Consider the following 13877-nt stretch of genomic DNA (forward strand, 5'->3'; position numbering starts at 1 on the left):
GTTTGTTTCTGTTTGATCTAAAATTATGTTTGTAATTTCTACATTTTAGGATTAGGTGAAGCATAATATATTTTATTCTAAATCGCTTCTATGTTAAACCTAACTCACTTTAGAGTTATATTCATTTTCAAACTATATGGATTCCCTGTGCTTTAGGTGTGTTTCTTGAAGACCACAAATTGTTGGGTTCTATTTTCTAATTCATAGGATTTTAAGTGATTTAATGATAGAATTTCACATACCATCGTGAGCAGCTGAGATATTTGGGATCAAGCAGGCCTTCTTGGATCCCCTCAAATCCCATCATAAGGCAACTATCCTGTCTGACTCAAAAGCTTGACCCTGGCAAGCCTGGCATCCTCTTAGATGGATGAAGATCAAGAAGAATATCAATTTGTTCTGGGTGGGAAAAGCAATGGAGGAGGGGAAATCTTCAAAAGTTCCCTATTAAATTCTGCTGAGAACTTAAGTTCATACCTTAAAGAGGTAGGATTTATCCATTTCAACAAGCATTCCTTATAAAGCCTATTTTGTACAAAACACTTTGCTAAGTTCCCTGACCTACTCCTCTTTGTATAAGTTATATCCTCAAGCATTTAGGGGAGATGGTGAAAGAAGGTACTGGAAAAAGGAGCAGATCAAAAGTAGTGTTGAAATAGGACTTAACGATAGAGAAAACTGCTCTAAATCATGAATAATTAGAAAAACGCAAAATAAAACAACTTTGAGGTTCCACTTTACATCCATTAGATTGGAAAAGCTGACAAAAATGACAAATGTTGCACTGGCTGTGACAGAACAGGTACATTAATGAATTTTGGGCAGAGCTATGAACTGTTCCAGTTATTCTGGAAAGCAATTTGGGACTATGCCCAAAAAGTTACTAAACTGTGATCCTATGATAAGCACTACAAAAGTCTATACTCCAAAGACATCAAAGAAATAGGAAAAAGATCCACATGTACAAAAATATTTTTAGCAGTTCTTTTGAGATATCAAAGTATTTTGGAAGTTAAGGGAGTTCCCATCAATTGGGGAATAGCTGAAAAAGAAATGGTATTTAAACATGATGGAATGCTACCATATTTCACTGCATAATCATTGGCACCACATCATCGCACCTTGTTTTTTTAGTCCAAAAGTTGGTTTATAACCGTTCATCATGTAATCATTGTATGGCATAATTCTGTTTATCATGCCGCAATGTAAACAGAGCAGCAATGTATTTACCAGTGACCTATGGATATGCATTTATCTTTCACACGTTGGGAGCTGCGAGTCTAGAATTTTCAGTGCACATGCATTGTCAGTATGTTTCTAAAAGCCTACTTGCATGGTTTGTTTAAAACTTTGCAGTACTAATGGTATTGTCACTCAACCCAGTGAAGAGCCATAGGTGCAAGGGGAGTGGACAAGCAGGTGAAGCTGCCATGTAATAAGATAAGACTTGCATCTTCCCATGCTAGCTAAACTGTACAATTCATCTGCCAGTGATAGTTAGTAATAAATGATTTTTAAATAATACCAGCATAAATTTTTTAAAATTTCACATAATGGTTGCACCCCACTTTTTTGCAAAAAAATATTTAGCATAAAATCAGTGATGATTTTGTGGTAAAATGTGGTATTTTTCTGTAAGAAATGTTGAAGGGGATGGTTTTAAAAAACTTGGGAAGATTTGAATGAACTGATGCAGAGTGAAGTGAGCAGACCCAAGAGAACATTTTACACCATGGCAACAATATTGTAAAGACAAACAGTTTTGAAAAACTTAGGCACTCTGATCAATACAACCACCAGCCACAATTCCAGAGGACTCATGACGAAAACTCTTAACCGATTTTCTCATAGAAGGGTGATGGACTCAAGATATAGACATTTTTTGGGGACATAGCCAATGCAAGAACTTGTTTTATTTAACTATTCATGTCTGTGACATGAAGTTTATTTTTCCTTCTTTTTCAATGGGAGTGGGGAGGAGGAGGGAGGAAGAAAAGACAGATCTTTGGGGGAAAAAAACAATTTAATTTTAAAAAAAGAAAAGGGGCTGGAAGGGGAGTTGGTATATGGGCAGACGCAAGCTATCCTGACTTTGCAAATTTTCCTAATGCTGGTCCTTCCCCTAGCCACCCCTCCCTAGTGGTCCACCTTTACCTGTGAGAAGGAACCTGTAAGTGTGGAGCTGGTTGCCTAATGGCTTCTCCTGGAACAAATGCACTTGGTCTGAACTCCAGGTCCTGGTGTCCTGTATGTTGATTCTTTGAGGGATTCTGCTCAAAGGTTCTGGGTAGGTGAGTCTCATCTTGCCTCAGGTACTGTCCCCTTTGCTCGAGCCTTGAAGAGCTAGATGAAAGGGAGGGACTTCCCTCGGATGTCTCTGTGTGATCCAGACCCCAACTCACCCTAGTCCTACTATGGCCATCATTTCCGAATGAATGGCCATAGTAAGAGACCTCCTGGTGGTCCCCAGGGCCTCCTCCTTGGTTATAGCCAGAAGACCCTTGCCTGGGTTGGCTGGGCCTCAAGGGTGTGTCTGTCTCTTTCTGGGAGGGAGATGCCCATCTCTGCTCTGTTCCGTGAGTCAGGGGTCTTGGGGGACTGTCCTCAGCTCCCTCTTGGCAACTTTTCATGCACTCCTCCTCAGAGAGGAAGTTGTTCCTGTTGCCATGGCAGCCACCATACCAGAAACGGTTACATTTGCCCACAGTGGGAATGAAGTACCAGCGAGGGGTCCAATCCCCACAAGAGCCATGGGCGCTGGGCAGCAGGCACCTGACTGGGTAGGCTGTAGAGGAAGAGCAGGAGAGAATTGTGCCTTGACGGTCATTCATCACCTACAGGAATTTTCCTCCTCACATTCAGTCCTTAGCAAGAGCACTACTCCTCTCTCTCTTTATTTATCAACTGTTCTGAGGACACAGGCTCAGGAAAACTGAGGGGCCAAGACAGGGAGTGAGAAGAGTTGGGGAAACCAAGGCCAGGATCTCCATGGTGAGGAGCCAGTGGTGGTGCTGGGAACGAAGCCATTCTGAACCCTCTGCCCAGATTTCTGCACACAGAAAGAAATGCCAAGGGGACCTCAATGAAAGAGGATTTCAAGAATCTCAGCCAACACACATAAAGGTAAGAACTTAAGTTCATATCAGCTAACACCTTAAAGGAAGTAGGATTTACCCAAATCAACAATCTTTTAATAAAGAGTCTATTGTGTGCAAGGCACTCTTCTAGTTCCTGACATGCTATTTTTGCATAAGATATGTCCTTAAGGATTTAGGGGCAAGGGAAGGAGAAGATATCAGAAGAAGGAACATTGGGAAGGGACTGAAAAATATGGAAAAATGCTCTAAGTGACTTAAGACTGAAGAAAAGCAAATTAAAACAACTGAAGTTCTTCCTCACAGACATGAGATTGTCAAGGTTGAGAAAAAATGACAAATGAGGGGAAATAGAAAGTTAGAACTTATGAGGCAGCTAGTGAGACAGTGGGCAGACTGCTGGACCAAGAGTCAGGAAGATCTGGCTCAAATCCATCCACCATGGTCACTGTGTGACCCTGGGAAAGTCACTTAACTTCTGCTTGCCTCAGTTTCCTCAACTATAATATGGAGGCAGTAATAACATCTACCTCCAAAGACTGTTGTGAGGACCAGGGAGATATGTGTATAAAGCACTTAAGGGGCAGCTAGTGGACAGAGTCCCGGCCCTGGAGCAGAGGACCTGAGTTCAAATTCACCCTCAGACACTTATTAGCTGTGTGGTTCTGGGTAAATCACTTGACCCCATTGTCTCAAAAAAATTAAAAAAGCACGTAGTACATCTAGTGCTTGGCCCACAGTAGGTGCTATTTAAATTCTTATTCTCCTTCCTTTCACCCTAAAGAGGGTGGTAATGCCTAGAGGACAGGGTCACTTACGGTAGTTGGGCCTGCCTCTGCAGCCTTCTCCCAGGGGGCCTGCGCTGGAAGCCACATTGTCATAGCAGCAGCCATACTGGGATCCTCGGCACTCTATGGATGGGTTCCGCTGGGGCTCAGCTTGCTCAGCCTACGTAGAGGGAAGAGGTGATGACAGAGTGAAGGGACAGGCAAACCAGTACGCCAAACCCTACATCATGGAGAGTCCCAGAGAGTTTTTAGAACTCATTTTTGGGAAAAGCAAGGGATGGAAGAAAGGGTCTCTAAGCCCAGCTTTTCATGTTTCCATTCCCAGACTCTCAGACTTCCACTCTCACCCTGGTACAGATAATCAGAAGAACAGCGGTAGGAGACTTTCTCTCCCCACCCTACTCCCCATTCCCAGATGCACCCAAACTCCTGGTCCCTCCCAAGTCTTGGTAGCCAGGGAGAGGCAGGGACATAGAGTCTCAAAGCATGTTCAGGAAGGCAGAAGCAGATGCAGGAAGGGAATTCTGCACCCTAGCCACCTGAGTCAAATCTAAACAAGCAGTGGATCCCACCCAAGGGATCAAGCTACTTGCCGTAGAGGATGCTGCTCTGGGCCCATGTCTATTCCCAGAGGACAGTGGACAGCCTGCGAAGTTCAGGCCCAGTGCTGACGAGACCCCATCAGGACAGCATCCATACCTGTTGAAAGTTCTCACGGAGTCTGTCTTCTTCCTGCCAGACTTTTCCCTCTGCTTCTCCCTCCCCCCTCCCGATTTCCTCTTTTCTACTGAGCTAGAGGGTCCAGGCAACGATGGTCCAAGGAGCTCAGGTCCTGGGAGGGCGGGGGGGAGGGGGGAAGAGACCTTATAAGTGACTTGCCCAGGGTCACACAGTTAGTAGGAATTTGAACTTGGTGCTTTCTGAACATCTCTATCTGCTTTACTGCATTGTGGCCTCTTAGTAGTAGAGGCTTAAGCAGCCTTTTCATAGAAAGAGGTAAAGTAAAGAAGGATCTACTTATCAATATCACACCCCTTTTAGGGAATCCCTCTTAAAAAATAAAAGCAGTCATGCCCTTTCCATCTCTCTCACGCTGCTCAGACCATTTATTTTGCATGAGTCTTGTGAACATGTGCCCAACGCTCACCAGACCCAGATGGCTCACGGCAGATAGCGCTAGACTTGGGGTAAGAAAGGCCTGAGGTGAAATCTTACCTCTGATATTTACTAGCTATGTGACTCTGAACAAGTCACTTCAGCTATGCCTCTCTCAGTTTCCTCATCTGTAAAATGGGGATAAATAATAATAATAGCACCCACCTGCCAGGGCTGTTCTGAGAATCAAATGAGATATTTGTAAAACACTTTGTGGAACTAAAATTACTCTATGAATGTGAGCTATCAATTAGTATTATCTAGCAGCTCTCATTAATGACCCCCAAATGCAGAGTGCTTATGGTTAGCGCATGGTATAAAATCCATTAGGAACTGAGCTGCACTTAGGAGCAACTAGGCTTTGGGAAAATACAGTAGACAGAGTTCTGGGGATTTGGCATCAAAGGATTTAGGTCTGAATCCAAACTCTCCTACCTGGTTAGTTTCTTCTGCAGAGCCTCAGTTTCCTCATCTGTAAATGAGGGTATTGGACTAGATATTCTCTAAGGTTCCTTCCAGCTCTAAATCCTATGTATGATCATGAGTTCTCATGAAGCCCTGGTCCTGCACGACTCCTTCTCCTTGGAAACAATGACCACTATGATTTTTAATGAGTATGGGTGAAAAAAATGGGAGCTCATGGATTTATTTTGGTACCCTCTCTACTTGACTGGTGTGAGTAGGATTATGAAGGAAGGAAGGTTATCAGGTCCCATATGTGTCATCCAAGGCGTTAGCATGAGAGATTTGGAGCTGGAGGTAGCTAGGTGGTGTAGTGAACAGAGCACCAGCCTTGGAGTCAAAAGGACCTGAGTTCAAATCTGACCTTGGACAGTTGACACTTTCTAGCTACATGACCCTGGGCAAGTCATTTAAATCTGATTGCTGAGAGGGAGGGAAGAAGGGAGGAACAGGGAGAGGGGGGTGAGAAGGGGAGAAAGTTGGGGAGGGAGAGAGATTTGGATCTGGAAAGTAAATTGGAGGTCACTGAATTCATCCCTTTCATTTTACAGATGAGGAAATTGAGATCTCAAGAGGAAAAGTAACTTGCCCAAGGTTACATAACTAGTCAGTGACAGAACTGGAATTCAAACCCAGATCCTCTGACCCCTTTCATGGAATCATATTGTCTCTCCTGTCCCAGGGAGTTACAGATCTCAGAAATCTGTCTTTTCTATTCCCCCTTAATTCTAGTGCTTTCCCTCTGTTATTTCCAACTTATCCATCATATAGCTTGTTTGTATGTAGTTACAGTTGTCTGTCTGTTGTCTCCCCATTAAACTGGGGTCTCCTTAAAAGCAGGGGCTGTTCTTGGTCTTCCTTTGTATCTCCAGCACTTAGTACAGAGTCTAACACACAGTAAGTCCTTAATCCAGCTTTTATTGACTGACTTCTAGGGTCATCTCCAGTCATCCTGATCTATATCTAGCTCTGGAGGAGACAGTGAGTCTGGTGACCTTGCACAGCCTGCCTCACTTAAATCCAATTCACTTGTAAGTCAGGGCATCACTTTCCTGATGGTCCTCTTGGAGAATGAAGGACAAACCACAACACTGACTGCTTTCTGATACCTTGATAGTGCGAAATGCTTTCACACCAATTCTCTCAGGTCACCCTGCGACAGACTCAAGAAAGGGGAAGTGATTTGCCCAAATTATAGTTAACGGTAGAACAAAGATTAGAGCCCAGATCTTTTGATTCTCAGCCAAATTTTCTTTCCCCTAAACATACTGTCCCCATGCTACTCTGTACCAGAACTAATCAGAATTCCCCGAGGGTCCTCTCTTTACCTGGCAAGGAGAGAATGGCCATCTTCATCACTCACCTGCTCTGCTGACATGAGATCCTGGGACAGCCGCGCCCGAAGGGACCAGGTGCCACTGTATGGCCATCTGGGCAGCACCCATGAAGACTGTGGCTGCAGTCATGAGACTGCGACCTCACCCCAGGGTTGTGCTGAGATCTGGAGATGCTCCGGCCAGACTCCCAGTGATGAGGCAATAAGTTAGAGCCCCTGTCTCCCTCAGCACTATGTTCAGACACAGGCTGGTTCCTGTGTATCCGCCATTCCTCCCTGGTACCTAGAAAGCAGAGGAAATAGAACCTAATGCCTATAGTTCATCACACCCTGCCACCTTGCCTCCCCTCTGACTCACCCTGCCAGATGCTAGATACTCTCAGGTGGCTTCTCCCAGCTGCCTGAGGTAGATATGTCTGTTGCCCAAACCTTTGTATTCAGATGGCTGGCATCTAGAGCCAGTGCAGTCTTGTCATCCTACCTACCTCACCCTTCCCCCAAAATTTAGAGAAGCAAGGGGCAGAAGAGAAGGAAAATTTGGAGGACAAGGGGATGCATTTACTCCCAAACCTTGGGAAGGGGTTCCCAGAGGGTCCAAGTAGGCCAACAGGTCCTGGCGACTGGTGTCGTAGCCTTGGCCATCCTGCATGCTAGGGACCTCTGAAGAACGACACAGAAAAGAATAGAGGAACAAAACTGGAGAGCAAAGGATAAACCTGAGAAAATCACCAAACTGGGTCCTTCCCAGTTAGAGGGGCCACTAGACCACCAGGGGGACGGGGTGGGGGTGGGGAGCCATGGAAGGAAGACGCTGCCTCTCTTTGCTACCACCTGCTTCGGACAACATTCCCAGAAGTGAAAGGAAAATGAGGAAACATTTTTAGCCTCTATTTCCAGATGATCTACAACAGTGATGTCAAGATGGGGTATGCAGCCAATAAACCCTATATATGGATGCATGCAGGCTACATGCTCACTTAGAAAACCGCGTATGGACATTATCTACATTCTCTCATATATTTATTTAAATTTTGTTAAATATTCTCCAATTACCTTTTAATCTGGGCTGCCCACTTGTTTTTGACACTCTGTCCTACAACATGCCTTGGTTCGGAGTGAAATTCCATCTTTGACTTTAAATTGGAAGTATCAAAGGAATAGGAGTTATATCTTAGTTTTAGTCTAATTTTTTATTCTATCTAGTGAAACACTGAAAGGGCATGAAAACACTGAAAGGAGGCAGTTTTTAGGGGCCGGTTCTTTCCACAAAATAGGGAAATAAACAATCTTCCTCAAATCCTCACCTTCTCTCTTTTACCCTTTTCACTTGAGGACCCTTAGACCAGGGAGAGAACCGCCTTGGAGCTGACTGAGAAGTGGTCCTCTTTGCAGGCTCTGAGATGGGGCAGTGAGGGGAGATGCCCCACATGAGTGACAATGATCAATGTGCTTGTGACATATCAAGAAATGAAAACACTGCCCTTGTCCAGGCCTTCTTGACTCTGCTTGGAAGGTCAAGGCCTCATCATCTCACCTCCTCATACCTAACTGTCTGGTTCTCTTAATTCCTTTCCCTAGCCCCTGGGTACTCTTCTAGGTACTACCAGAATCCATTTTCTCAAACCATCTCCATCTCACTGGTCCCTAACCCAGCAAGGCAGCCTCCGCTATGGTCCGGCTGCTTTCTCCTTGTCCCACAAGCATGAAGGTCATTCCAGAGTCTGTTGTGGCCTTCCCTCTCCTTATTCAAGAAAAGAGAGAGGACAAGCTGGGAGATGGAACAGTCTTTTCTGTCCATCAAGGTCCAATTGTATTCTCATCTTCTCCATAAAACCTTTTCCAGTGTCTGAATTTCCATAGCATTGAGAATCTGTAGCCCCAAAATATAAATATTGATTATATAACGAGGAGAGGTCCATTCAATGGCATCCCTTAAAATGCCTGAGCCCACTCAGGCTGTGATTGCTAGTTAGGAGAAGTTCCTGAGTCATCATTTTCCTAGGGGGACTGTGTGCCTGGAGGAAAGAACATTGTACTGAGAGATGGATTCTATTTGTGGAGTAAGAACACTGTGGGAAAGGAGCTTCATACAAGTTCACAGCCACCTCTCAGTATAGGAATCATATGTACACACACACACATGCGTGTGTGTATATACATATACATATATGTGTGTATGTTTTATGCATAAATATAATATAGCAGTTGCTAGTAAAGCCTTCCCACTAGTGGCCAAAACTGAGGAAGGAGAGGGACGCAGATGACCTACTCACACTGCTTTGACTGATGATTACTGGGGAGAGTGGAACAAGGAAAGTTACGCAGATGAATCTTATATGCTTGTCTGGCTTCACAAGGGACAATTTATTTGCCCACAGCCCAAATCTTCCAAAGGATTGTTTCATGGTTTTCCTCACCATTGGTATGGAGAGCACAGCTGAATCCTGTGTGTGTGTGTGTGTGTGTGTGTGTGTGTGTGTGTGTGTGTGTGAGCGTGTGTGTGTTTGCATGTGTGTGGAGTGTGTTTTCTCAGTTCCTTTACTAATTATTTTAACTCTTTTATTTTTTAAAAGTAATTTATTTTCGAAAGACCTCCTAGCACATTGAAAATGCAAAGGATGATAGATTTAGAGCTAAAAGGAAATCCAGCCTCTCTAATTCTACTGAAGAGGAAAATGATTTGCCCAGGGTTACATGGTGGAGGATGGTGTGTATGCAGGAGAGGGAGCGGTGGTTTCGAACCCGGGCTTTCCTGACTCCAAGTCCAGTGTTCTATCTACTAAATGAACTCATTTGATTTTAGAGGCCCCTAGGTGCTCTAGACTGCAGGCATGAACTGGATGACATACGCTCATTCCAAGAATTCCCAGCTGAACCCAGTAATCTGAGTACTACAGACCTATGGTATCAAACTGAAATAGAAATGGGGGTGGGGTGGGAAGAGGGGGCACTAATCTGTACAAAGGATACCTGCAGGCAGGATATTGACTTAGTTTTAAAATGTGACATTATCTATGGTTTTTGCGTTTTGATTTATTTTGTTGAACATTTCCCAATTCCATTTTAATCTAGTTCCTACCACATTTGGAAGTTTGGTGAGCTGCACGTCTGACATCCCTGCTCCAGAGAACAGTGAAAAGCAGGCTGTGATAATATTCCCTCTTGTATTATTTGAGCTTTCCCTACACACACACTTTTATTAGACTTAGCTCCACCACTAGACTAGAAGCTCCTTGAGGACAAGACCCATTAAGCTGTATTTCTTCTATAGCACTTAGCCTACTGCTGAGCACAGAATCAGGTGCTGACTTGTTAAATGGTTGAAAAATAAAGGTGAAAAAAATAAAACATAAAGGGGAAAGCAAGACTTCTTTTATTTTTACCTGCTCCCTTCTGATGTCCCTTCAGTCTAGTCTTTCCATGCCCTCTACTGGTCTTGGTGGAAAGGGCAGCCCCCTGTCCTCAGAGGGAGCCACTGACCCAGAGAAGTCCACAGTCCTTGACTGATGCTCCTCTCTGCTCCTCCTTTTCCCTCTCCCTATTCCTTACCTTGAGGTAGGTGGCAGGACTGTGTGTTACAAGCCTCTACTTCATCTGGCATCTGGGGCTGGCGAGCCAGGCAGAGGTCAGAGCTGTAGACGTTGGATTCCCTGTCAGCACAAATGACTTGACGTTTCCGGATGCCTGAATCACAGCTCTTAGAGCACTGAGAACCATTAGGGAGAGACAGAAAAATGTCTAAGTACACATATGTAATCATATGCACACAGAGCAGATGTACACATACACCCACAAAGACACATAAAAGATCAGAGGTATAAAGTCACATACTGAGCCAGATAGGTGCTTACCTCGAAGTTGCTGGTGTTGTTTGTTCTGTATTCTCAAAGATGGCCATAGCATCAGGAAGGCAATGCCATAGAGAAATAGAGAACCAGAGATGTATACATATATTGTCATGCACAAAGATATTCAGAACCAGAGATGAGATATGTACACACATATACATAACAAAAATCATACATCAACCAAAAAAAATTCCATTTCCAACTTCCACAGGAGAAAAACATGGACAAAGGAGTGACAAAAAAGGACTTAGATTAAATTGGAAAAAGAATAAAATTATGTAGATGACTTAAAGTGGCTTGGAATAGTGGAATAGGTTAAGCAGTCAAATTTGGGGATACGGGGAAGAAATTAAGGAAAATTGAAGAACGATGTTTAGGTGCAGATACTGATCAAGATTCTAAAACCTACAGGTTTTCAGGAAATCAGGATCAAGAACAATTAAGGATTAAAATAATTAAGGAGCTTTAAGAAATAGAACCTGAAAATGTAGACTTGAAAAGGACAAAGAGAAGATAGTTGGCAGGACACAGAAAGTGAGAAAAGGTAAATGGAACAACTAGTGGGTTAAGTACCTAGTGATAATTTAATCCACCAAAAAGTAAAGGAATTAAGAAGACAAAGTTATAGTCTGATCTGATTCTAAAAAAGGAAGAACTGGTAGCTGGTTTGGAAATGATAGAAGGGACCACTCCAGCCTAGTCTTTGTGATAGAGGAAAGGAAACCTGGGCATACGCTGGCATACACTCTAGATTTTGGAAAAGCAGATTTCAAAAAGTTCAGAGAAAAAACTGTTAGGATCTCATGGAGCAAAAATGCTTCAGGGGAAGTCAACCCACTAGGGATGGGAGATGTTGAAGACTGAAATTCTGAAGATCAAAAGAGAAATAATTCCAATGAGGGGGAAATGGATTGTTTTGCAAATGATTAATGTAGGTACACAGGGGACTCACCAACCAAGTTAAATTTAAAAAAGAAATTTATAAAAGATGAGAGCAAGGTCAGATAACTAAAGATAACTATAAAAGTATGACAAAGTCCTGTAAAAATAGTGTCAGGAATGTGAAAGCTCAGAATAAGCTGAGGGTAGGTAGCTGTTTTTTTAAAACAAACAAACAAACAAACAAACCTGTATTGAGAGAAAGAAGATCAAAGAAGAGAGGGAACCTTTGCTTGGGGTGGATGGAATAATGAATAATCAACATTTGTTCAGCACCAAGGAAGGCAATAGAATATCCCTGACCTCAAGGAGCTGGCAATCTTATGGGGGATCCTACATACAAATAAATCTATATAAAGCAAACTAGATAAGGTAAATAGTAGATGGTTAGCAGAGGAAAGGCACTAGAATGAAGAGGGGCTAGGGAAGGCTTCCTAGAGAAGGTAGGACAGCCAGAGAGAATGCCTGCGGCTGAGAGACAGTGTCTTCTTTGTGGAACAGTCAGGAGACTGCAGAGCACACGTTATGGAGTAAGGATAATAACTGGCCACAGAGAGAAGGCAGAGTTGCTCAAATCTTATAATGTTTAGGTCTGTTCTGCAAAAGAGAATTACCTTTACATAGGAAACAACTAAGAGTTTGATGCCCAAGATAAGGAAAAGCTTGTAAAAGAGTGTCTACTTGCCCGTGGCAAGGTCAAGTTACCTGATCCAGGTAAACTACATTTTTAGATCCTGAAAAAACTGGCAGATGTATTTGCTGAGTGCTTATGACAAACATCTCAAAGATCATGGAAAATGGGAGATACGACGCAAGACAGGAGAAAGACAAATGTTGATCTTAATTCTAAAAAAATAAAAAGAAGAGAACAGTTTACAAACTATAAGTGAGCGAGTCTGACTTTGAGTCTTATTAAAATTCTAGGAATGATCATTTAAGATATCTAGCAAATATCTAGGAAGGAAAGAAAAGATAACAAAGAGACAGCATGGCTTCATCAAGAACAAGTCAGACTAACTCCATTTTCTTTTTGGAAAGGATTACTAAACCAGTAAATGAGAGGAATGTTGTGGATATACTTCAACTAGGTTTTAGCAAAGTTTGGGATTTTTTGCCTTCAAAAAAAATTTATTTTTTATCTTTAACATTCTTTCCTTTTTAAATTTTGAGTTCCAACTGTGAGTTAATCCAACCATTCTGGAGAGCAATTTGGAACTAACTATGCCCAAAGGTCTATAAAAATGTGCCTGCCCCTTGACCCAGCAGTATCGCTTCTAGGGCTGTATCCCAAAGAAATCATAAAAATGGGAATGGGTCCCATGTGTACAAAAATATCTATAGCAGCTCTCTTTGTGGTGGTCAAAAACTGGAAATCGAGAGGATGCCCATCAATTGAGGAATGGCTGGACAAACTGTGGTATATGAATGTAATGAAATGCTATTGTGCTATAAGAAATGATGAACAGGAAGACTTCAGAGAAGCCTGGGAAGACTTATATGAACTGATACTGAGTGAAAGGAGCAGAACCAGATCCACAGTGTGCAAGAGATTTTTCTGGTAGACTTAGCCCTTCAGAGCAATGCAAGGACCTAAAACATTCCCAAAGGACTCTTGAGGCAAAATGCTATCCACATCCAGAGAAAGAACTATGGAACTGGAATGCAGAATGAAGCAGAATATTTTCTCTTGTGTTATGTTTTGTTTTGTTTGGGTTTTTTTTATGGTTTCTCCAATTCATTTTAATTCTTCCATGCAACATGACTAATGTGAAAATGTATTTAATAAGAATATATGTGTAGAACCCATATAAGATTGCATGCTGTCTCGGGGAGGGAAAGGAGAAAGAGAGGGAGAAAAAAATCTAAGACTTATAGAAGTGATTGTAGAAAACTGAAAACAAATAAATTAAAAATAAGTAATTAAAAATAAATAAATAAATAAGTTTTGAGTTCCAGGTTCTTTTCCAATCTTCCCCTACCCACTGGGAAAGCAAGCAAAATTATATCCATTAGACATATGAAATCCTTATTTCTTCTTTACCTCTTCTTGGAATTATTGTTGGGCTTTTCTTTGAGGCTTTGTTTATAGTTGCTTTCATATTATTGTCTTCTGAGTTTATATCTTAAGTCTTCCCTACAACCATAGTACCTTTTTATGGCTAAGTTCTTTTTTTGTTGTTTGCTCTTTTTTCCAGTCTATTTCTTGACTTTGGATGTTATACTGAAGTTGGACTCTCTGCTCATCTGGGGGTTG

At 42.5% G+C, this 13877-nt stretch overlaps 1 protein-coding gene across 2 annotated transcripts in view; it reads right to left on the minus strand.

Annotated features, from left to right (window-relative positions):
• PAPLN (papilin, proteoglycan like sulfated glycoprotein) overlaps window positions 1-13877 on the minus strand; it is an 85781-nt gene that overhangs the window by 20429 nt on the left and 51475 nt on the right. For both annotated transcript variants that reach the window (XM_072629188.1, XM_072629187.1), the window contains 6 exons: window positions 10386-10542; window positions 7407-7496; window positions 6864-7119; window positions 4477-4582; window positions 3914-4043; window positions 2155-2785 (listed from right to left, as the gene is read on the minus strand). In XM_072629188.1, coding sequence (XP_072485289.1) covers window positions 2155-2785; window positions 3914-4043; window positions 4477-4582; window positions 6864-7119; window positions 7407-7496; window positions 10386-10542 — 1370 coding nt within the window. The remainder of the gene's footprint in view (window positions 1-2154; window positions 2786-3913; window positions 4044-4476; window positions 4583-6863; window positions 7120-7406; window positions 7497-10385; window positions 10543-13877) is intronic.

Source organism: Notamacropus eugenii, chromosome 1 (assembly GCF_028372415.1).
Source record: "Notamacropus eugenii isolate mMacEug1 chromosome 1, mMacEug1.pri_v2, whole genome shotgun sequence".
Taxonomy (NCBI): Eukaryota; Metazoa; Chordata; class Mammalia; order Diprotodontia; family Macropodidae; genus Notamacropus; species Notamacropus eugenii.